The following is a 25,191-nucleotide window of genomic DNA, read 5'->3' as shown; positions in this document are numbered from 1 at the left end:
GTGTTTGCCTTCCTTTCTGTCTCCTAGTTCTTGCTAAGGCTACTTTCACACTAGCGTTGTTTTAATCAGGCATTCAATTCCGACACCGGAACTTCCTGACGGATCCGGAAAAACGTGTGAAAACTGATTACATTTAAATCCTGATCAGGATTTTGATCACAATGAAAAAATGCATTGAAAAAAACGGATCCGCCATTTATGGACTTTAACTTTTTTTTCACATTTTTCGGGTTTAACATACAAAAGCCGGATCCGGTTTGACTGAACACACAACGCCAGATCCGGCGTTAATGCAATTCAATGGGAAAAAGACCGGATCTGGCGTTCAGTCAAAGTGTTCAGGATTTTTGGCCGGAGGTAAAAATACAACATGCTACGGTTTTCTGAAAAGCCTGATCAGTCAAAAAGACTGAACTGAAGACATCCTGATGCATCCTGAAGGACGGACTCTCCATTCAGAATGCATGGGGATAAAACTGATCAGTTCTTTTCCGGATTTGAGCCCCTAGGACGGAACTCAGCACCGGAAAAGAAAAATGCTAGTGTGAAAGTACCCTAATCCACCAAATGTAAGTTACCAAGAAAAAGTGGATAAGTGGGAGTATGGCGGCAGGATGTAATCTGTAACCATAGAGCACAGACCTGTATTCTGTAAAACATAGCACTACCTAAGCTGTAGGCACAAAACGGTACCGGTAAATGAGAAAAAAAGGGTGCGCTGTGTTTCCAGAATCAATGGCACTCTTCTTTGTGGGCTGTGTCTTGTTTAGCAGCTTATACCCATTCAAGTGAATGCAATGCCAGTTACAGTCCGAGGACAAAAGTGGCACTGTTTCACAAAAAAACAAAGCACCTCTTAATCCTAGACTACCTATATAGGCCTCATGCACACGACTGTGTGCCTGCCGTCTGCGGACGTGGACCCATTCACTTGAATGGGGTCTGCGATCCGCATCCGATGGTTCGCACCACAAAAACTTAGTGCATTCAGACAAAAAAAAAAAAACAACAAGTGGACAGAAAACTTCCGATCCGTGCCCCCACTCTATACCGTCCTGTATCTTCTGGATTGCGGAACCATTCAAATGAATGGGTTCCCCTCCATGATACAGTGTGCACGCGGCCGGTGCCCGTATATTGCGGACCCGCTGTTGGCAGGCCGCCATATGGCCATGGACCTGCTATTTGTCGTGTGCATGAGGCCTTAGGTTGTGGAGCTTTGTATGGACTATCCATCGGTTCTGTCACTTACCTGGTTGCATCTGAATCTTTCGGCACAGATTTTTTCCATCTCCATCCTTATAAATAGGCATGACACAGATCTTATTCATGGTTCCTTCTGCCAAGTCTGTCAAATATATACTTTTAGCCTGTGGCGCTACACTGATGACTGTGGAACGGCCCACTTGCCTTCTGCACCGTACATGATAACCCTGCACGTCTCCATCTGCAGATCCCCATGTGGCCTTCACAGTGCTGGAGCCCAGGTCTTTTAAATGCAGGTACTTTACCTTTGTCTCATCTAATAAAAAGAAACAAATGTTTACAACTATTGTCAGAAGTCTGATGAATTCTGGAAACAAACACATAGATGAAAGGCTATGTCCACCTCTGCAACCAATGTGACATCATGGTTTCAGACTGCAAACAAGCCATGTTTGTAGTTTGATCCTTCTTCTGTCTGAAAGGATAGAGGGAGTGGAATAACCCATGACTGCAGGATCAGATAGCACACAGGGTTCTCTTCCAGCCTGTTACCACAGAGACACATAAGTCTGCATAGGAATGGTGTTTTTAGTATGCGTTTAGATACTTTCCCCCTTGCTTGACAAGGGGCATGTCTTAGAAGAAAAGAGATGTTGCTTAAAGGGGTCATCCAGGATTATACTACTGATGGTCTATCTCCAGGATAAGCCATCAATAAGTGATTGGCAGGGGGTCCGACACCCTGCATCCCCACGGATCAGCTGTTCTGGTGCCAAAGGTGGGTGTTGGAAACACACAGCTCTGTGCATTGTGTAATGGATGGAGCAGCTCTACACTAACCACCTCTGTCCACTACACAATGAATGGAGCTGGGCAGTACCAGTGCAGGAGCCACCTCAAAACAGCCAATGTGGGGTGCCGGACACCTGCTTATCAGATATTGCTGGACTATGCTGATCATAAGCCAGCAATAGTAATATCCTGGACAACCCTTTTAATATGGGCCATCATGGGCCAAAATTTGGGCCTAAAGTAGGCCAACCAATAGGTGGTGTAAAGTAAGACAAACAGAAGCCCCAAATTTATCATCTGCTATGAACCACTGTGGCAAACATAGCACACCTAGAACTGCAGCATCCTGCTGCAGAGCAGTGGTACACTGCAAAGGGGTTCAAAAACACACTTGGGTATGTGGTGAATGCATTTCCTGCATTTTTTATGTATTTACATCCACCAATAGATTGGTGCAGTCCTTTGAGTCTAAGAGCATAGAGGAGAAAGCACACACTAAGTTTGGTAGCTGAAAGGAAAACCAGCCATGGATTAAGTACCAGCCAGAGCAAGGCAAGAGAAAGACCAAAAAAAAGCTCATAAAGCAAGCCATATGTAAAAGAGGAGGTGTAGAGAAAAGTTCTGTGGAGAGTAGAGTCTGAAAAGAACAACTGAGTCTCCATAGCCACGTGTCGAGAAGTTTAAAGTCTTATGGTGCCTGGATACACACTTGGGGAGCAGATTAATTACCTGTATTAGAAAATATCCATATCCTGCAGAGGGCATTGTGGAAGAGTACATTGTAAGTATGGCAAACTATAAATAAGGTGCAGAGTGTAGTCTGACAATGGGGTTTGCCCTGTGGTTGCATTCCAGAAATGAAAGTGTTACACCCCATTCCTGAATGCTTGTGCAAGATTCAGCTACAGAAGTGCAGTGTGAGGAGGACTGTCACCCCACTAAACATTTTTTTATTTTTTTGGTTACTTAGAATGCCTATAATGCGATTTATGCATACATACTGTAATTAATCATTTCTGTTCAGCAGATTTTGTTAAAAACGTAGTTTTAAAATCTGCAAATTACCTTGCTACCAGCAAGTTGGACGGCTACTTGCTGGTAGCAGCCGCATCCTCCTATCCCCTCTGCATGTTGATTGACAGGGCCAACGGACGGGATCGTCCTCTGGCTGGTCCTGTCTGCTATCAAGATCTCGCGCCTGCGCCATAACGGTATTCAGTCGGCGCAGGCGCACTGAGAGGCGGACGCTCGCTCGGATGCTCCATCCTCAATGCGCATGTCCCGATGACGTCATATCCCCTCCCTCTCCTTCTTGACTGACAGGGCCAAGCAAGATGACTATGCAGGAACTTGACCCTGTCAATCAAGAAGGAGAGGAAGGGGCTGGCAGAGGAAGTAGGGTGAGCAAGGGTGCACAGATTGGCTTAACTGCTCATTTTCATATGCATTAAAAGTATTTTTTTTTATCCAGAATGAAGCAATGGATTGCCAAGTTATCATTACATTAAGCTGAGCTAGACCTACAAGGCATTTTGCCTGGTGAACAGGACAGAATTAGTAAATCTGCCCAGTGTGTGATGAAGCCCCAATACATATTCCAGGTCATTCATAAATCCTTTATTTTGTTTCTTTTATAAAGGTCATTATTCTGACCCCTGATACTCGGTCTCTGTTTACACTGTGCCAGTTCTGTCTTTTGAAGGATTCAGATGGGTGAGCAATGGACCCCATAACTTATAATGGGTTCCATCATTTTGACAGCAGGAATAGCGGTACTCTTATGGTCAAAAGTGATGGAACTCCTGAGAGAGGCTCTTAATACTAATGTGGAAAGAGCCCTAGGCTGTATTCAGACAGCTGATTTTTCCATTAGAAAAATCTGCAGTGGAATTTATGACAGAGTATGTTGTAATTTGAACTGCTGTGGGTCTGCACGTGAATTAACCCCCTATCAATGGGACTAATCTGCATGTGGCTATCCGCTACGGTATCGGAGTAGTCAAACACTTTAAAGGGGTTATGCTATGATTGATGTAAAAAAATGATAATGAGACATCATATAGCACATCTCTTTCTAACAAAGCTAGAACCAGCCCTGTACTTCACATGGACCCAGAGATCTCCACATTCACTGCTGTAATTGCTCTGATAGATTATTTTGATCCTAGCAGCTCGGGGGACGTGTCTTTTCTGCTGCAGCTCTCTCCCTGAAACTGCCACAGCTTCTAACAGTACATATGGCTGGTGGCAGCTGAAGATTTAAACTGAGCATGTTCGACCAGCTCGGTGAGATGGACAAAAATTAAGGAAAAGAACAAACAGCAGGTGGCGCTATACAGATACATTTTATTGAATAGCTCACTGGCTATACTAAGTGCTTAATTACATGCAATTACAAAAGTGTTGACATCCAGGTGGTGGTTTGAAAAAGGTAGAATATGCTTTGTGACACAACACCTTTAGGAACTTACATGTCAATTCTTTTTTTTTCCTACAATGCAGAATTCAGTTTTAGTAAAAAGACTGCTGGAGTAAGATGGGGCAAATTTATTCCAAGGCGCCAGAAATTCAAATCTATGCCAACTATGAGCTGGTGTACATTTGAACTATAATTTATGCCAGTTACTGGTGTAAATTACAGTAAATCTGGCCAGTCATGGCTGCCCTCCCCCCTTCCCCCAGAGCCCTTCCCCCCTTTCACACCACAAAATAGCAAGAAGTGCAAATTGTTCCACAAATAATATGTTCATTATCTGCTCCATAACGCAATCACTTACTGTGTTCGGTGCATGCTATGGCAGACAAAGCTTTCTCGCCGCCAGATTTAAAGATGGCAGACACTGTAACCAGGTACGTTGTGTTGGATCTCAAGTTCTCCAGAACAGTGCTATTCACCCTGCTGTCCACCTGCAAGGTTCGTACGATATTGCTGGGGATCGGTCCGTATTGAATTTCATATCCAGCAACACTGTCAAGGTTGGGACCCCAACTCACCCGGAAACTGTGTGCACTGGGGTCAGAGATTAAGATTTGGAATGGAGAAAGTTGTTCTGCAAAAGAAACCAAAAATGTCAATTAAGATCCAAGGGGGTCATTTACTAATATGAAATACTCCTAAATTAGGCATATTTAAGGCGCAGATGGCAGTGCAACAGTTAGTTGCGTCACTATATGTGACTTTTCCCTGCCTGTAAGACAGCTAGGAAGTGCCTATTCCTTTTCATAACTTCAGCATATCCTCCACCAGCTATGGGGCTTTATAAATGTGCCCCCAAGCATCCAACTTATAGTTTCCATTTTTCATATGCTTACAGGGGTTGGACAGCATTACAAAAAAATTGAGCTTTCTACCAGAAACCGTGCCACATGTGGTTCTGTCTAGCATTGCAGCTTAGCTCTATTGAAGTGGACATGGCTGAACTATAAAACCACACAACTGGTGTGCTCTGGTTTTGGAAGATGGCAGCCATGGTTTTGTCATCCTGGCAGAAATGGAATTAGCTATCTGAATAGTTACATATTCATATTTGTCAAGCTTCCTTCAAGTCAAGGTTGCTACTCTGCTACTTACCCTCAAGTGTAGAGACTTGAATGCTCTGAGGTGGAACATGTTGGATATTGGACTCTGAGAAGACAGTGGCCCGGTATTGAGTATTTGGGCTTAAATGACTAAATATCACATTCATCTGTTCAAGAGGCAAAGTCTTTCTAAGTTTCCTCCTTGGATCTGACACTAATTCAAGTTCCACTATGTAGGGTCCATTGTCTCCTGGCACCCTTGACCAGTCCAGCTGGAAACTTGATGTTGTAATATCCCGAGTATATAGAGGTCTCCTCTGGTTAACTTCTGTGAAGATAAGGAAGCATGGTCATTAATTCTTTATATCGATGTATGTAGTTTGGTTATGGTATATAGAAATTTTGCCAAGCACATTGTGTCTCCCTGATGCCTGGCTCATCCAGTTTTAGTATATTCCAGTGGGTTTACTGACTGCTTCATTACCGGAGTGTTTATTCCACCTTCTTTACCAGGCCAGTTTTTCAAGTTTAGCAATGGTCCTATCTAACTACAAATAACTAATCTCTGAGCCAGCCTACATGTACTTGATTTTATTCATCACGGGACAACTTAGACCAGGGTTTTTCAACTCCGGTCCTTGGGACCTACCAGTCATGTTTTCAGGATTTCCTTAGTATTAATCAGGTGATATAATTAGTGTCCTTGCATCAGGACTTACCACAGGTATTCATTCTGTGGGATATTCTCAAATCCTGACCGGTAGGCAGGTCCCGAGGACTGGAGTTGAGAATCCCTTCCTCAGGCTCCATTCAGACGTCCGCACTTTCGGTCCGGATCCGTTCTGCAGTGTGTGGTCCACATACGCATTTCCGGTCCGCAGCCCCGAACTTCTGGTCCGCGGCTCCAAAAAATAGAACATGTCCTATTCTTGTCCGCAGCTGCGGACAATAGGCATTTCTATTCTGGCGCCGGCCCGGTGTTTTGCGGATCCGCAAAACACTGTGGATGTGTAAATGGACCCTTAGACCTTTCTTTTGTGGCATTAGATGACAGATATAATATTGAAAAAATATATATTTAAGGAAAAACTGAAAATTCTGAAAAAAATAAATTCCTTTCTTATAAATTTTTTTCTGGTACAAATAATTTGAAGACTAAATATTTCTAAAACCATTACCATATGTTTGCAGTGTGAAAATGGGTGTTATTTGTGAAATTTATCTACTGGCTGGGCCCACCACAAGACTTAAAAGGATTAGAGTGCATTTTGGCTGCCTATTTTTCTATTTCTGGTTCTATGGCACCGTACTGCCAGTACAGATGTCGTACAGTGCCAAAACATTAGAAACTACTTCAAAGTGACTTTTTTATGTTGACCCCCTAAGGTATTCATCTTGGGAATATTTGCTAAAAGGAAGAACTATATATATAGATTTTTAAATGAAAACAAAGAAAAATAAAATTATATTTTACACCCAAAAAGTCTGCTATACTGTTGATAGAACTAATAAATCTTTATTTATTTTTTGTTTCAATTGTTAATGAACAAAAAATGGGGTAAAAGTGTGAATGTGTGTGTACTTAGTCTCCTATACTATTGCTAAAACTAGTAACTATAGCTCATTTTTTTATATAACTTTTTTTTTACTTTTTATTTTTGATGGAAAAAAAGTGAATTAACCCCATCCTTTCACAAACTGCAGGTTCACCTTTAATTTTAAAGCCAGCAGGGGGCGCTCTCAAATAAAGAGAAGAGTGTCACTGTAGGCCTTTTGACTTTTCATAGCAATGAATTGCTGTTAGTGATGCCACGCAAGGAGACCACTTTGGCTGGTCCCTGGAATACTTACTGTGACCGCAGCTGTCTAATAACAGTGCGGTCACCCAGATCTGCAGCACAATGGTGTAATTCAACGCATTTATACTTAGGGTTAGTGATAAGAGCTTACTGCCACTGCGTATATAGTCGTGCTGCGGTAGGCAAGAGGTTAATGCAGCAGATGATTTATATACATTATTATACCCTGCTTACCCACTCTCTTCCTTGTTTAGGATTCTTCTTTCTCCCCCACCTCAGAACTGCTAGCGGACCGTTCAATGCCTTTTCTGAGGTGGTTGGTCTGTTTAATATTCTGAACATGTCACAGCCTGGTTGGTATTAATGCTGGATTCCCTTTTTTGGGGGCCTATCTTTTGTCTGGCTGTTTGAGTATACTTTATGCTTATGGACCGTATGTTCTCCCTTACAGCGCATGGACTAAGTATGTATCTCTTATAAATGGCTGCCTGTTACTTTAAATTGACTATATGATTATCTTAAAGAGTGCCCAGTAGTTTCTTTGTCTATATTACTGTATAAATACCATACTATACACAATGCATTCGGAAAGTCTTCAGACCATTTCATTTTTTTCCCCATTTTGTTATGTTTCGGCCTTGTACTAAAAAAAATAAAAAAAAAATAAAAAAATATAAAGTTTTCCTCCATCATTCTGCACTCAATAACCCATGACAAGAAAGTGAAAACAGAATGTTAGAAATCTTTGTTAGTTTTTTTAAAAAGAAAATCTTGCATTGACATAAGTATTCAGACCTTTTACTCAGGACTTAGTTGAAGCTCCTTTGGCACTGATTACAGCTTCCTGACTTCTTGGGTATGATGCCACAAGGTTTGCACATCTGGATTTGGGGATTTTCTGCCATTCTTCTCTTCAGATCCTTTCAAGCGCTGTCAGGTTGGACGAGGACCGTAGGTGGATAGCCATTTTCAGGTCTCTCTAGAGATATTCAATTGGGTTCAAATCAGGGCTCTGGCTGGGCCGCTCAAGGACAGTCCCGAAGTGACTCATGTGTTGTCTTGGCTGTGTGCTTCCTGTCCCAGACACTCAAACTCCAGGTGGGCTTTCATATGTCTTTTACTGAGGAGAGGCTTCATTCTGGCCACTCTGCCATGAAGCCCACATTGGTGGAGTGCTGTAGTGATGGTTGACCTTCTGAAAGTTTCTTCCATGTGCACTGAGGATGTTTGGAGCTCAGCCAGAGTGACCATTGGGTTGTTCACTTCTCTTACCAAGGCCCTTCTCCAACAATTACTTAGTTTGGTGTGGAGGTCAACTCTAGGAAGAATTATGGTTGTTTTAAACTTCTTCCATGCAAGATTTATGGAGGCCACTGTGCTCTTGGGAACTTTCAGTGCAGCAGAAATTATAGGTACCCTTCTCCAGATCTATGCCCCCACACAATCCTGTCTCTGGGCTCTACAGACTGTTCTTTCCTCCTTATGGCTTATTTTTTTGCTCTGATATGCATTGTCAGCTTTGAGACTTTATAGAGACAGGGCTGTCTCTTACTAAATCATGTCCAATCAACTGGACACCACAGGTGGACTCCAATCAAGGTGTTAAACATCTCAAAGATGATCCATTCATGTGTCATAGCAAATAATCTGAATACTTAGGTCCATGCAAAATTTTAGTTTAAAAAAATAAATAAAAAAATTGAAATTATTTAATACAATTTTTTTCACTTTCTTATTATGGGATATTGAGTACGGATTGATGGGGAAAAACATGTATTTATATTTTAGGACAACATAACAAAACATGAAAAATTGAAAGGGTCTGAAGACTTTCCAAATGCACTGTAAATGTTGCCGTTATATTACGAATTGTCTAGATGGCATGTCGTGATACCCTGAAGCTCAGCCATGATATGAACTTGTGGCTAGCCATTGAAATGATAGTTAGCTACAAGAGGAGGGATAGTTATCAAAATAGACCAAGAGAGAGACTGGTGCTGATAGGAAGCTGGTATGCATGTGGTGCCTAGAGGATCAGTTGTTGGCCTATGAGACAGTTAGGCCTTAAAGGGGTTCTCCAGGAATTAAAAAAAAGAAAATACCTAATTATTTTATAATAAATATATTCACAAATACCTTTCATTACTTAGAATGGCTTGTTTTGTCTAGGGAGCAATCAATAGGGGAAAAAAAAAGGCTCCCGTCCTATCAGTACACACAAAACCTGTCCTAATCACACAGGAGGACAAGTTACTTCACCACAATGAGCCATAGTGTTGCCTCATCCTCCATTCCTGTCAGGAATCATGATCCTGAATACACGTGAATCTCTATGGGGATGGAGAAGATGAGGAGACATCAGAGGAGGGTGAGGTGTGGCTAATGAGCAGCAGCACTTGTTTACATGCTCCATTACCACAGCCCCACATTACCACATTCTGTCTTGTCCGTCCTCTCTGTACTTCATGTCTTCTCATGAACTACTGTAAATTCCCCAGACATTCAGCTAAAGTTCTTATCATCTGTATGCAGGATCATAATCCCTGACAAGTAGAGAGGAGGATGAGGCAGCTCTTTACCCTCAGTGTTGTAAAGTAACTAGTCCTGTGTGTGACAGGTTTTGTGTGAACTAATGGGACAGCGGCCATTTTGTTTCCCCTGATGATTGCTCCTCAGACAAAACGAACCATTATACTTAATGAAAGGTATTAGAGAATATATTTATAATAAAAGTAATATTTGAGTATTTTTATTTTCTTAATTCCCAGAGAACCCCTTTAACCTCCTCAGGACCGCCGTACGCAGGATTGAGTCTTTGCGGCGGCCCTGCTCTTCTGGGTGGACGCGCCGGCGCGTCCTCTCGCGAGACGCGAGATTTCCTGTGAACCCGCGCACACAGGCGCGCGCGTTCACAGGAACGGAAGGTAAGAGAGTGGATCTCCAGCCTGCCAGCGGCGATCGTTCGCTGGCAGGCTGGAGATGTGTTTTTTTTAACCCCTAAAAGGTATATTAGACGCTGTTTTGATAACAGCGTCTAATATACCTGCTACCTGGTCCTCTGGTGGTCCCCTTTGTTTGGATCGACCACCAGAGGACACAGGTAGCTCAGTAGCTGGTAGCTCAGTCTAGAATGGAGCCTTACAGGGGCGTGATCAATGACTGTGGTGATCACCCCATATAGACTCCCTCATCACCCCCCTGTCATTGATTACCCCCCTGTCATTGATCACCCCCCTGTAAAGCTCCATTCAGACGTCCGCATGATTTTTACGGATCCACTGATAGATTGATCGGATCCGCAAAACACATACTGGCGTCTCCCTGGAGCCTTCCAGGGGGGGTGATCACCCCATATAGACTCCCTGATCACCCCCCTGTCATTGATCACCCCCCCTGTCAGGCTGCATTCAGATGTCCGTATGATTTTTACGGATCCACGGATACATGGATCGGATCCGCAAAACACATACGGACATCTGAATGGAGCCTTACAGGGGGGTGATCAATGACAGGGGGGGTGATCACCCCATATAGACTCTCTGATCACCCCCCTGTCATTGATCACCCCCCTGTCAGGCTCCATTCAGAAATTTTTTTGGCCCAAGTTAGCGGAAATTATTTTTTTTTTTCTTACAAAGTCTCATATTCCACTAACTTGTGTCCAAAAATAAAATCTCACCATACCCCTCACGGAATCCAAATGCGTAAAATTTTTTAGACATTTATATTCCAGACTTCTTCTCACGCTTTAGGGCCCCTAGAATGCCAGAGCAGTATAAATACCCCACATGTGACCCTATTTCGGAAAGAAGACACCCCAAGGTATTCCGTGAGGGGCATATTGAGTCCATGAAAGATTGAAATTTTTGTCCCAAGTTAGCGGAAAGGGAGACTTTGTGAGAAAAAATAAATAAATATCAATTTCTGCTAACTTGTGCCAAAAAAAAAATATTTCTATGAACTCGCCATGCCCCTCATTGAATACCTTGGGGTGTCTTCTTTCCAAAATGGGGTCACATGTGGGGTATTTATACTGCCCTGGCATTCTAGGGGTCCTAAAGCGTGAGAAGAAGTCTGGGATCCAAATGTCTAAAAATGCCCTCATAAAATGAATGTGGGCCCCTTTGGGCATCTAGGCTGCAAAAAAGTGTCACACATGTGGTATCGCCGTACTCAGGAGAAGTTGGGGAATGTGTTTTGGGGTGTCATTTTACATATACCCATGCTGGGTGAGATAAATATCTTGGTCAAATGCCAACTTTGTATAAAAAAAATGGGAAAAGTTGTCTTTTGCCGAGATATTTCTTTCACCCAGCATGGGTATATGTAAAAAGACACCCCAAAACACATTGCCCAACTTCTCCTGAATACGGCGATACTACATGTGTGACACTTTTTTGCAGCCTAGGTGGGCAAAGGGGCCCACATTCCAAAGAGCACCTTTAGGATTTCACAGGTCATTTACCTACTTACCACACATTAGGGCCCCTGGAAAATGCCAGGGCAGTATAACTACCCCACAAGTGACCCCATTTTGGAAAGAAGACACCCCAAGGTATTCCGTGAGGGGCATGGCGAGTTCCTAGAATTTTATATTTTTTGTCACAAGTTAGCGGAAAATGAGGATTTTTTTATTTTTATTTTTTTCCCTTACAAAGTCTCATATTCCACTAACTTGTGACAAAAAATAAAAACTTCCATGAACTCACTATGCCCATCACGAAATACCTTGGGGTGTCTTCTTTCCAAAATGGGGTCACTTGTGGGGTAGTTATACTTTTCCCATTTTTTTATACAAAGTTGGCATTTTACCAAGATATTTATCTCACCCAGCATGGGTATATGTAAAAAGACACCCCAAACACATTCCCCAACTTCTCCTGAATACGGAGATACCAGATGTGTGACACTTTTTTGCAGCCTAGGTGGGCAAAGGGGCCCATATTCCAAAGAGCACCTTTCGGATTTCACTGGTCATTTTTTACAGAATTTGATTTCAAACTCCTTACCACACATTTGGGCCCCTAGAATGCCAGGGCAGTATAACTACCCCACAAGTGACCCCATTTTGGAAAGAAGAGACCCCAAGGTATTCGCTGATGGGCATAGTGAGTTCATAGAACTTTTTATTTTTTGTCACAAGTTAGTGGAATATGAGACTTTGTAAGAAAAAAAAATAAAATAAATAAAGAAATCATCATTTTCCGCTAACTTGTGACAAAAAATAAAAAGTTCTATGAACTCACTATGCCCATCAGCGAATACCTTAGGGTGTCTACTTTCCGAAATGGGGTCATTTGTGGGGTGTTTGTACTGTCTGGGCATTGTAGAACCTCAGGAAACATGACAGGTGCTCAGAAAGTCAGAGCTGCTTCAAAAAGCGGAAATTCACATTTTTGTACCATAGTTTGTAAACGCTATAACTTTTACCCAAACCATTTTTTTTTTTACCCAAACATTTTTTTTTTTTATCAAAGACATGTAGAACAATAAATTTAGAGCAAAATTTATATATGGATCTCGTTTTTTTTTTGCAAAATTTTACAACTGAAAGTGAAAAATGTCATTTTTTTGCAAAAAAATCGTTAAATTTCGATTAATAACAAAAAAAGTAAAAATGTCAGCAGCAATGAAATACCACCAAATGAAAGCTCTATTAGTGAGAAGAAAAGGAGGTAAAATTCATTTGGGTGGTAAGTTGCATGACCGAGCAATAAACCGTGAAAGTAGTGTAGGTCAGAAGTGTAAAAAGTGGCCTGGTCTTTCAGGGTGTTTAAGCACTGGGGGCTGAGGTGGTTAAGCCTGTCCACTTTGAAGTTAGCAGTGAGCTTGAAGCAGGCCTTGATCATTGGTAGTAGTGGTCTAGACGATGGAGAAACTTGCCCCCTGGTGAGTTAATTGTGAGTTAAAAGTCGGCAAGCATTACATGAGGCCTGAGGAGACGCTATGGTGAGGGCAAGTCCCTGATGGAAGTGGTTTAACTGCTTCATAAATCAAGGCCTAGTTAGTCTGGACCTAGAAGAGGCTGACCGTGGAGGGCGGCAGTTTGCAGGGCTCTGTGTAGGCCACCGTTAAAGAAGTATATGCGGGTCTTATCTTTGGTGAGTAGGTTAGTTCTGGGACAATGTCAGCCTTGAGGTAGTCGGGGAGGAGTGAGTTGTGCTAAGCTCAACAAAGGGGGAGATTGCAGCTGGGTCCAGTTTAGGGACATGATAGAGACCAGCTTGGTGGGGTCTAGTGAAAAACTGAAGATCTGAATGTGGATGTTTACAGTGTCCTAATTATTTCAGTTGGCAGATGCAGCAGACAGAACAGGGATATTTTTTTATAAGAAGTTGTGTAGTAAAGGAGAAGGGATCTGGGTTAGTGATGACCATCCACTAGTTGTTTGGTGAGTAGTGGCGTGTCTAAAGAAGCTCAGTCCAGGGGTGAGGTTCCTGTGCAGTAAACAGGGACCCAAGTTAGAGTGACACATTTATCAAGTGTTTTATGGTGTTCAGCTTGTGGTTAGTAATGTAAAGCAACAGTGCCATCTTGTGTGTTAACCATTAAAGGAATTGTCCAAGATCATAAAAATGTGGGCGAAGGCAGACTATATTATAAAATGATAAAAGAACAAATTGTCACTTGTTAGACAAGCATTGTTAAATGCTGAACCACATTTACACACTTACCTGGAAGTGTGGAAACTCTGATACGCTGCACCTGGTTAAAGTGCCCCTTGGAGTCAGGAATAAAAGTAACCTGGTAGACGGTATCTGGGTTTAGGTTGTTGAAGAACATACTAGTTAGATCTCCATTTAAAACGTTCTGTATGGTCTTGCTTAAATCTGTTAATGGTGCATACTCCAACACGTAGCGCCCTGTGTCTCCAGCCAACCTGGACCAGGACAGCTGGAAACTTGTAGCTGTTCTGTCCTGAACGTGCAGGTTTCTTGCTTTGATTGGATCTGCCAACATAGAAACATACTTTTATAATCATTAGGTACTTATATAGTGCCACCATAACTGTGACAATTTGTATTTACTTCCTCACATCCTTTTAGGAATTTGCAGTGTTTGATAATCTGGTATCTGTTAATGTCAGATACATAATTTATACAGGAACAGTCTGCATTTTATCTCAGAGCTGCATTCATAATTCTGCTGGCTGCATTGTTGGCAGGAAAAAAAATCACTGAAAGTTACTTTTTCCCTATATTAAAGGGGTTATGCAATTTCAAGAACCCCCCCCCCCCCCACATGTGTCGGGCCCCTCACCCATCACTTACTTACCCCGCACCCCTCCTGGTCCCCGCACCGCTGCTGCTTCTCCCTGCACACGGATGAAAACAGGGAGGCTCGTCCCTGTCCCCGCCTGCCATTGGCTGATCCTCCCCGACACCAGATGTTTTCATCTGTGTGCTGGGAGAAGCAGCAGCGGCGGTGGGGGGACCAGGAGCGGCGCCGGAAGCAGGGTAAGTATATTACCGTTGAGGGGCCCGGCACATGTGCGGGGGTTTTCTTAAAATTGGATAACCCCTTTAAGGCTCCTTTACACTGCCTGAATATTGGGCAGATCATCGTTGACAAGGGTTCATAGGAACGCTTGTTAGCAATAATCTGCTGGTGTAAAGGTGCTGGAGATTACCCAATGAAAAAGCGAAAGACTGGTAGATCATTGGTGCAGTCACCTAAATCATTGTTTGCCGGCAGCAAGTCTTCCCGCCTAATCACACTCTGCTGCCGGAAAACATTGAATCTGTATGAGGAGGAGTGATGGCATCAGTGAAGTGATCACTCCTCCCCATACTGTGACCTTCACTGATGAGCAGGGGATTGTTGGGAAGGAATGCTTCCTTCTCTACAATCGCCTGCTCAATTGAGCAGTGTAAAGGAGACTTTACTGTACAGTACCTACATTTCCCCAGCTGTGAACCAGCAAGAAATTCTGGTAGATTTCAGCTCTAAAGCCGGTAGAAGTGTGAATGCAGCTCTGGACTATAATACAGGCTGTAACTCTGCATTAATACATGATAAGGAATGTAAGACTAACCCACGTTTCATTTAGACTGATTATAGGCTAAATGTTTAATTTACGAAATACACCCAAGGAAACAATACTAGACACAAACTGCACCCCCAGTAAACTTACCCATGAGAGTAGAGACTTGAATTGAGGCATACTGGACACCGGACTCATGGATAAGCGAGACCTGATAGGTGGTATTGGAGGCCAAGTTACTAACCATCGTGCTGCTCACATCCCCAGGCACGGTCTTTTGGAATTTTGCACTTGGATCCAATATTGGGGAATATTCCACAACATAACTGCCCCAGTCTCCAGGAACCCTGGACCAGGTTACCAAGAAGCTTGTCGCTGTTCTATTAATGGCCTGCAAATTCCTTTGGTGATCTGGTTCTAAAAACAAGATGGTGTCATTATTACTTTTTAAAATCTGTGTAAATTAACATATGCCATGTGCAGTATAATTAACATTAACAATCTCTTCAGAGTTTACATGGGGTCATCTACTTGTAGACAACGCGCAGGTTGAAGACCGAAGGAAACAATAAAAAGACTTCAACGTGGTCCCGTGAAACAGTTGATCATGGGGGGTGCTGAAGAGAGACAGACCCCCACTGATTTGATATTGATGGCTTATCCTGAGGATAGGCCATTATCCTGAATCCAGGAAAGCCCTTTAAAGAGGCTTTTCTATGGTCACATGTTGCACAGCAGACAATGGCTGGCTTCAGAGGTGGTGTGCCGCTTGTGACCACATCACCCCTGATGCCAGTTATTGGCGGCAGCAGCAAATAATATTAACATGCCCATGCATGGAAAAACCTCTTTAAGTCCCAATATGCTGAACCACATTTACACACTTACCTGGAAGTGTGGAAACTCTGATACGCTGAACCTGGTTAAAGTGCCCCTTGGAGTCAGGGATAAAGGTAACCTGGTAGACGGTATCTGGGTTTAGGTTGCTGAAGAACATACTAGTCAGATCTCCATATAAAACATTTTGTATGGTCTTGCTTAAATCTGTTAATGGTGCATACTCCAACACGTAGCGCCCTGTGTCTCCAGCCAACCTGGACCAGGACAGCTGGAAACTTGTAGATGTTCTGTCCTGAATGTGCAGGTTTCTTGATTTGATTGGATCTGCCAACATAGAAACATACTTTTATAATCATTAGGTATTTATATAGTGCCGCCATCAGACATGACATATTTAACATTTGTTTTGGGCTGCACTCATAGAACATAACTGACAATTTTTAATTTACTTCCTGATAATCTGGTATCTGTCAGTGTCAGATACATAACTTATACAGAAATAGTCTGCATTTTATCTCAGAGCTGTATTCAGAATTCTGCTGGCTGCATTGTTAGTAGGAAGATCTGCGAAAGTTACCTTGTCCATATATTAAGGCTCCTTTACACTGCCTGAACGGGCAGATCATTGTTGACAAGTTTTCATAGGAACGTTCGTTAGTGATAATCTGCAGGTGTAAAGGTGCTGGCGATCATTGGTGCGGTCACCTAAATCATTGTTTTCCGGCAGCAAGTCATCCCGTCTCATCACACTCTGCTGCCGGAAAACAATGAATCTGTATGGGGAGGAGCGATGTTATCAGTGATCACTACTTCTCATACTGTGACCTCCACTAACAAGCCAGCGATTGTCAGAAAGGAACGCTCAATTGAGCAGTGTAAAGGAGACTTTACTGTACAGTACCTGATATGCAGTCTACATTTCCCCAGCTGGGAGATTTCAGCTCTGAAGCCTGAAGAAGTGTGAATGCAGCTCTGGACTATAATCCAGGCTGTAACTATGCATTATTACATAAGGAATGCAATGCCGCTTTAAAGAGGACCTGTCACCACTCCTGACTTGCCTGTTTTAATATCTCCATGCATTCCCCATGTAATAACAATTCTGGAGCATCTATTCTTATGGCTCTATGTTGTGCCGTTCCTTTATGTACCTGCACAGTCTAAAAATGGCAGCACTGATTGGATAGAGTAAGTCTGTGCAGGTACACCCCCTCCAACTGGTTGCCTCCCCTCTGTACCCTTACTGAAGGCTAATAGAAATTCATTCATAACTTCTTGTGAGGATAGGCCATCATTATCCTGAATACAGAAGCTTTTCTATGGTCACATGCTCCACTGCAGACAATGGCTGGCTTCAGAGGTGGTGTGGCCACATCACTGCTAAAGCCAGTGTTTGGCAGCAGCAGAGCATGTTACCAACGCCTACATGGAAAAACCTCTTTAAGTCCCAATATGCTGAACCACATTTACACACTTACCTGGAAGTGTGGAAACTCTGATACGCTGCACCTGGTTAAAGTGCCCCTTGGAGTCAGGGATAAAGGTAACCTGGTAGACGGTATCTGGGTTTAGGTTGCTGAAGAACATACTAGTCAGATCTCCATATAAAACGTTCTGTACGGTCTTGCTTAAATCTGTTAATGGTGCATACTCCAACACGTAGCGCCCTGTGTCTCCAGCCAACCTGGACCAGGACAGCTGGAAACTTGTAGATGTTCTGTCCTGAATGTGCAGGTTTCTTGCTTTGATTGGATCTGCCAACATAGAAACATACTTTCATCATCATCATCATCATCATCATGTATTTATATAGTGCCGCCATCATACATGACATATTTTAGCATTCGATTTAGCCGGCATTAATAGAACAGAACTGTGACAATTTTTATTTACTTTCTTACATCCTTTTATGAATCTGCAATGTTTGATAATCTGGTATCTGTTAATGTCAGATATAACTTATATAGAAACAGTCTGCATTTTATCTCAGAGCTGCATTCAGACTTTTGCTGGCTTCACCCTTGGCAGGAAGATCTCTGAAAGTTACTTTGTCCATATACAGTATTAAGGCTGCATAAGTATAAGTCACTGCTGATATGGACAGGTACACATAGGAACCTGCCATTTACCTAGAGACGTTGGCAGTGCCGCCCCTTCACTTTATTCTACTATACGCATACAGTATTAAGGCTCCTTTACTGTTCCGCCCAGCAGAGTTAGAGAATCATTCTAGTTCATTCTGCCAGAGTCTTGGTATTTCTCAAGTGGTTAGTGTGGTTATAGTGCCATCTAGTGGTGTTAAGTTGTATTTCACTTTGTTTTGTGCAAAGCATCCTGGGAAAGAGAAGTCTCCAGTCACCAGGACACATCAGCAGAGCTGTCCTTCTGCATATCTCCTTCTCAAACTCCACCATCCTTGTAAAATCATATCTGGTGAGATATCTATCTTTGTTTCAGGGATATTATGTTATGCACAGCTGTTCAGTCAGTTGTAATTGTTACTCTGGGAGTTGTTACTACTGTTAGTTAGACATGTAGTCCTATGTTAGGCAGCCATTTTACCTTGTGTTTCAGTGTTATGCAAATGTTCAGTACATGCTATTCTAAGCGTTATAATTATACATGTTATTTGTATTTTTGTAGTTTTACCAAACACTTGTACAATCTGTCACTCACGCGCATCGCGCAGAGAGTACAACCTGTTGACCAATAAACAAGTTAGACTACAAAGAACAGTCCTCTTATTTGGAAGACAGGAATGGTTTATGCTGAATGTCAGACTGCACACTGTGAACGTGTATGAAGACAGAACAGTAAAACAGATGCTAGTCACCAGCAATAGTGGATCTGACTATACGGAGCCGCCATCAGCCACACGGTCCTGCATACACAGCCCAGCGGCTGCCATCCAGTCACAAGAAGTGAGAGTGCAGCCCCTAGCAAGTGCAACGCGATCCAGACCACGTCCGTTCTTACCTAGACTGAATCCGCACAGAGACTGACACGTGGAGTCGGCACTCTTCCTTAGCAGCGCCACTGGCATCTCGCGCATATAGCGGAGCAAGGACGAAGTCGGCGTCCTCGTCTCCATGGTGACCAGGGGGAGGGGAGGACCCGGCCACACACGCCTCCTCAGCGTGGCCAGCGTCCTCCGTCTCCTAGACAACGAGCAGCAGGGGATATGAGCGCCGATAATAATGAATCGGCGTTCAGCTGTATTATGCGCAATACAAGTCACGTGACTGTGGCCACGTCACGTGATTTACCTGTAGGGGTTATTTAAACAGGCAGCCTGCTGGCCACAGTACGTATTAGGGAAAGGCAATGAGAACATCTGACCTTTCCACAGGTGGTGGTATTCAAGCCAGACTCCTTACCCATGGGAGTCAAAGTAGAGAATTATCCCGAAAAACCCTTGCAGCTCGGAATGACCAGAAGGGATCAGAGACGTCTAAGGGGTGCCTGCTTTTATTACAGAGAATCTGACCACTGGGTACGACAATTCCCTAAGACTCCTCTCTCCCGGAGATCACTACTGAGTCGAAAACTCTTCCCCCATACATCAGTGACTTTGCTGATGTTTTTTCCATGTCCGATGCCGAGTTTCTTCCCCCTCATAGACCATATGATTGTGCCATAGATCTTATTCCGTAATCCAAGTACCCTAAGGGTCGTATTTATAATTTGTCCAGTCCTGAACGGAAGTCTATGAGGGATTATTTGAAGGAGAGTTTGCAAAAAGGTCATATTAGACCCTCAGTGTCTCCTATGGGGGCAGGATTTTTCTTTGTTGAGAAAAAACATGGGAGATTGAGACATTATATTGATTACAGAGAGTTAAACAAAATTACTATTAAAAATCTGTACTCTTTGCCGTTGATTCCTGACCTGTTCAATCAAGTCCTTGGAGCTCACTGGTTCACCAAACTCGATCTCAGGGGGGCCTACAATCTCATTCGAATTAAGGAGGGGGATGAGTGGAAAACGGCCTTAAAAACCCCTGAGGGCCATTAAGAATATTTAGTGATGCCATGGCGATTTTCCAAAATTTTGTCAATCATATTTTTAGACAATTTATTGGGAAATTCATGATCGTGTATTTGGATATTTTGATTTATTCACCTGACTGGGATTCTCATATTAGCCACATTAGACAGGTACTGGAGGTTCTTCATGAAAAACAACCATTTGCTAAATGTGAAAAGTTTATCTTTGGGGTACAGGAAATTTTATTTTTGGGATATATTCTCACACCCCAATCCTTTAAGATGGATCCAGGGAAGGTGCAGGCTATTCTGGAAAGGGATAAGACCCTCCTCCCTTAAAGTATTACAACGCTTTTTGGGTTTTTCTAATTATTATCGAAAATTTATTAAAAGGTTTTCTGTTATTGCCAAACCTCTCAGCGACCTTACCAGGAAGGGGGTGGATCTAGTGAATTGGTTGCTGGAGACCATAAAAGCTTTCGAAACACTCAAGAGGTATTTCGTTAACGCCCCAATATTGGTTCAACCAGACCAAGAGAGGCCTTTTGTAGTTGAGGACGATGCCTCCGAGGATGGAGTAGGAGCAGTACTCTCTCAGGGGTCATCAACTCTTACTAATCTGAGGCACTGTGCGTTCTTTTCTCGTAAGTTCTCTTCCACTGAGAGAAATTATGATATTGGAAACCGAGAGTTACTCGCTAGCTATTAAATGGGCCTTTGTCATTTTTTGGAGGGGGTTCAACATTGTATTACGGTTCTTACGGATCATAAGAATATATTGTTTTTGGAATCTGCTAAACGTTTGAATCCCAGACAGGCTAGGTGGGCATTATTCTTTACACGTTTTAACTTTTGCATTACTTTCAGTCCAGGAAGTAAAAATATCAAGGCAGATGCCCTATCCCAGAGTTTTTGTGCTTTTTAATCTCCTGATACTTTACTAGAACCAATATTACCAGCAGGTGTCATTGTGGCTTCGGTCTCCTCCGATCTGACAACCAAAATAACTGCGGGACAACACATGGCTCCGGTACAATCCCCTACTGATAAGTTATTTGTCCCCGGTCATTTATGTCTCCGACTGTTGGGCGAGAGCCATAATTCTGTGTTTAGTGGACATCTGGGTATTAATGCCACCAAAGAACTCGTCTCCAGGTTTTACTGGTGGCCCACTTTGTCTAGAGATGTCCACTCATATGTGTCCTCATGTGAGGTATGTGCCTAGGTCCCGTCCGGTGGGGGGAGTTGCGACCGCTGATCATCCCTAGTAGACCTTGGTCCCATATCTCCATGGATTTTATCACTGACCTACCGGTTTCAGAGGGTAAGTCGGTGGTATGTGTGGTTGTTGACAGATTTATTAAAATGGTGCATTTTATTCCTCTGCCTAATGCTAAGACCTTGGCCTCCCTGTTTGTAGATCATGTGATATGCTTACACAGGATTCCAGAAAATGTGGTTTCGGATAGAGGCGTTCAATTAGTCTCAAGGTTTTGGAGGGCTTTTTGTCATAAGTTTAATATCTATCTTTTTCATCGGCCTTTCATCCTGAAACCAATGGTCAAACTGAACGTTTAAATCAATCTCTAGAACAATATTTGAGGTGTTATGTCTCTGACAACCAACATCGGTGGGTGGAATATTTGTCTGTGGCGGAATTCGCCATTAACAATTAGGTGAATTCGTCTACTGGTATGTCTCCTTTCTTTTGTAATCTTGGTTTCCATCCACGATTTAGTTCAGTTTCGCAGTCCTCCTCACAGGTTCCTGAAGCTGATGTAATAGTTAAAAGAACTGTGCACAGTCTGGGCCCAAATTCAGTCAAACCTGAAAAAAGCTCAGGAGATTCAAAAAGTTAATGCTGACAGAAAGCGCTCGCGAGGAGTGGATTTTGGGTTGGGAGATAGTGTGGTTGTCTACTAGGAATTTGTCTTTGAAGGTACCTTCAAGTAAATTTGCACCGTGCTTTATTATGAAATCATTGAAATCATTAACCCTGTGTCTTTTAAGTTACGGTCACCTGACTTCTTTCGTATCCATAATGTTTTCCATAAAGCATTACTCAAAAAGTATGTATCTCCTGCATCCCCATCTCAGGAATCTCTGCCGCCAGTGGAGGTTGCCGGCCAACTAGAATTAGAAATTTATAGAATCCTTGATGTGAGAAAGGTCCGTTGCAATATTTGGTTCATTGGAAGGGTTATGGTCCTGAGGAGAGGTCTTCGGTACCAGCTAGCAAGATGCATGCTAAGAGGTTGGTAAAAAATTTCCATTTAGCTCACCCGGAGAAACCCACTCCAGTCCGGTGGACCCTCGGGAAAGGGGGGGGGGGGTGTACTGTCACGGGGAGCCGGCGGCGTGCTCTTCCTTCTCAGCGCCGCCGGCATCCCGCGCATATAGCGTAGCAAGGACGGGACGCGGTCGGCGTCCTCGTCTCCATGGTGACCAGGGGGAGGGGAGGACCCGCCCATGCAAGCCTCCTCAGCGTGGCCGGCGTCCTCCGTCCCCTAGACAACGAGCAGCAGGGGATATGAGCGCCGATAATAATGAATCAGCACTCTGTATTATGCGCAATACGAGTCACGTGACGCTGGCCACGTCACGTGACTCACCTGTAGGCCACAGGTTGCCTCTGATTGGTCTTGCTACTCTCACCAGCATATTGTTATATTGTGTACTCTGTTTTTGACCTTGACCTTGTGACCTCCTTGGATTTGACGTGACCTATTGGCTTCTGACTTTGGATTGTATTGACCTTGTTGTTGTGTTTTTCCCTGTGTACCTGCGTAACCTCTTGGCTTTGACCTTTGCTTCCATGACTCTGTTCACTGGTTTTTCCTCTTATCTTTAGGCCCCTGCACGTATATAAGCTAAGGATTGCTGCAAAGTTGTACGTCGTCAGTTAGGACGGGTCATGAAAGTAGGTAGGGATAGAGGTGCGGGTGGATTTCAGGGCTGCACTCTTACCTCCCTTTCGTGACAGAGACATTAAGCAGCCAGAAAAAGGGCACACAATGTCCACTAGCCAGGCATCATCATTCAGGACCAGGTCACAAGCAAGACGCTCTAGCAAGTCGTCAATAAAAGAAATGGCTGTTCTCGCCTGTGCAGAAGCTGAGTCTGCAAAAGTAAGGTCTTCCTTTGCTACACAAGAGATGCAACTAAAGAATGAAACAGCATACCTGCAAGAGTCACTGGAAAAACTTGCAGCAGAGAAAGAAGCGGCAGCCGCAATGGCCAAAGCAGAGTTCCCCGAATCTTAGAAACACAGTGAGGTACTTGAGCCAGACCTAGATCAACAAGATCCAGCACAGCGCGTCTCAGAATATGTCCATCAGCATCCCAAGACAGATGACTATGATCCAGAATATTAGACAACCTATACAGAGTGTCAAAGATCCTACTTTAAACCACAGTACCTTGAGCAGGACGGTATGCGAGAAAACTATGTTGACCACAACTATCGACCTACAGAACAAAAGCTACAACCTTCGCTTCGACTTAAAAAGGGACAATCTTTGCATCAGAATGGTATTATACAGACATCCCTAAGCCAGAAACCCCTAAAAAGTATGGTGATACACCACACATGCAGGATAACAACCACACACCGGGTAATATTGGCGCTAACCAGGCCGCCATGGACTTTGCGAAGTTCTTTGCTAAACGGGAGCTGGTTACCAAAGGACCTATAAAGTTCACCGATCGCCCAGAGAACTACAGGCATGGCGAGTCTCCTTCCAGAACGCCATAAGGGACTTAGATTTTTCCTGTAGTGAGGAGTTAGATCTCTTGGTAAAGTGATTTGGAAGTAAGTCTGCTGAACACGCCAAAAGAATCAGAGACATTAATATAAACTATCCGGGCAAAGGCTTAAAGATGGTGTGGGAAAGACTTGATGAGTGTTACGGGTCAATAGAAGCTATAGAAAATGCTTTATTATAAGAGAATTGATAATTTTCCCAGAATAGTGGGTAGGAGTTACCAGAAGCTCAGGGAACTCAGTGACTTGTTGCTCATGCAGAAGGAGATCTGCCTGGAGATAGCATTCCTGGACACCGCCAGAGGTGTCAATCCGATTGTCCAAAAGCTCCCTTATAATCTACAAGAGAAGTGGATCATGCATGGTTCCCATTATAAACAGTTTCATAATGTACCATCTCCCCCCTTCATGGTGTTTGTAGACTTTGTTGCTCAACAGGCAAGGATCAGAAATTATCCCAGTTTTGACTTTACACTGTCATGTCCCACTACCCCTGGTGTCAAACCTCATAAAACACCAGTGGCTTCCACAGGTTCTCCTTACAGGTCGTTTAAGTCTTCTCAAGAAGAGAACATACCCAAAGATCTTACCAAACAATTCCCCTGCACAAGAAACCACATTCTCTACTAAAATGCAGAGCCTTCAGGGAGAAGTTTTTAGAGGACCGCAAAAAACTCCTCAAAGAAAACAACATCTGCTTCAGGTGCTGCACTACAACATCGCACTTCGCCAGGAACTGTAAGGTCAGTGTGACATGCACAGAATGCGGTAGCACAGAACACAACATTGATTTACACACTGGACCACCCTCTCAGGTATCACCCCAAGCAGAGGAGCATGACGGAAAGCAGATAGACACTGACAAGGTAGCACCCAGGAATTTTGTCTAGGGGGGATCCGAAAAGCAAAAAATGTGGCACGTGTAGAGCGCTGTGCCAATTCTTTTGCTCGCCCATTTTTCAAAGCCTCCTTCATATTTAAAAAACATTTTTTTTGCCCTGCCCATTATTAAAAGCCTCTCCTACATATAATAGGCCACTCCCAACAAACAAACACTGTACAGCTGAAATTCTATTGTTGAGGCCTCTCTCTACACATCATAAGAAGAGTGGAGGACCACCACTCTCCTCCCTCCCGAGATCCTGCTCAAGGCCTGCGGTTCCCCCACCCCATCTGCCACCGGCCCGTGGCCTGCTGCCCACCTTGGCCATCCTCACCCAGCTCTGAATCCTCCTTCTGCAAATGGAAGGGGGAGGAGCCGGAGCATCTCTTCTCCTACATAGCACCCCATACCTCTTACAT

At 43.4% G+C, this 25,191-nt stretch overlaps 1 protein-coding gene across 4 annotated transcripts in view; it reads right to left on the bottom strand.

The window, feature by feature from the left end:
- LOC120997727 (collagen alpha-1(XII) chain-like) overlaps positions 1–25,191 on the bottom strand; it is a 91,454-nt gene that overhangs the window by 2,740 nt on the left and 63,523 nt on the right. The window contains exons 9-15 of one of the 4 annotated variants that reach the window (XM_040427993.1): positions 17,619–17,894; positions 16,189–16,464; positions 15,451–15,717; positions 13,991–14,266; positions 5,570–5,845; positions 4,776–5,048; positions 1,253–1,522 (exon numbers count right to left, since the gene is read on the bottom strand). In XM_040427993.1, the coding sequence (XP_040283927.1) occupies positions 1,253–1,522; positions 4,776–5,048; positions 5,570–5,845; positions 13,991–14,266; positions 15,451–15,717; positions 16,189–16,464; positions 17,619–17,894 (1,914 nt within the window). The remainder of the gene's footprint in view (positions 1–1,252; positions 1,523–4,775; positions 5,049–5,569; positions 5,846–13,990; positions 14,267–15,450; positions 15,718–16,188; positions 16,465–17,618; positions 17,895–25,191) is intronic. The other 3 variants (XM_040428001.1, XM_040428006.1, XM_040428014.1) reach the window with 3 other exon arrangements.

The sequence above is a fragment of the Bufo bufo genome, chromosome 1 (assembly GCF_905171765.1).
Source record: "Bufo bufo chromosome 1, aBufBuf1.1, whole genome shotgun sequence".
In the NCBI taxonomy this organism is placed as follows: Eukaryota; Metazoa; Chordata; class Amphibia; order Anura; family Bufonidae; genus Bufo; species Bufo bufo.
This window is presented reverse-complemented; position numbering and strand designations above follow the sequence as displayed.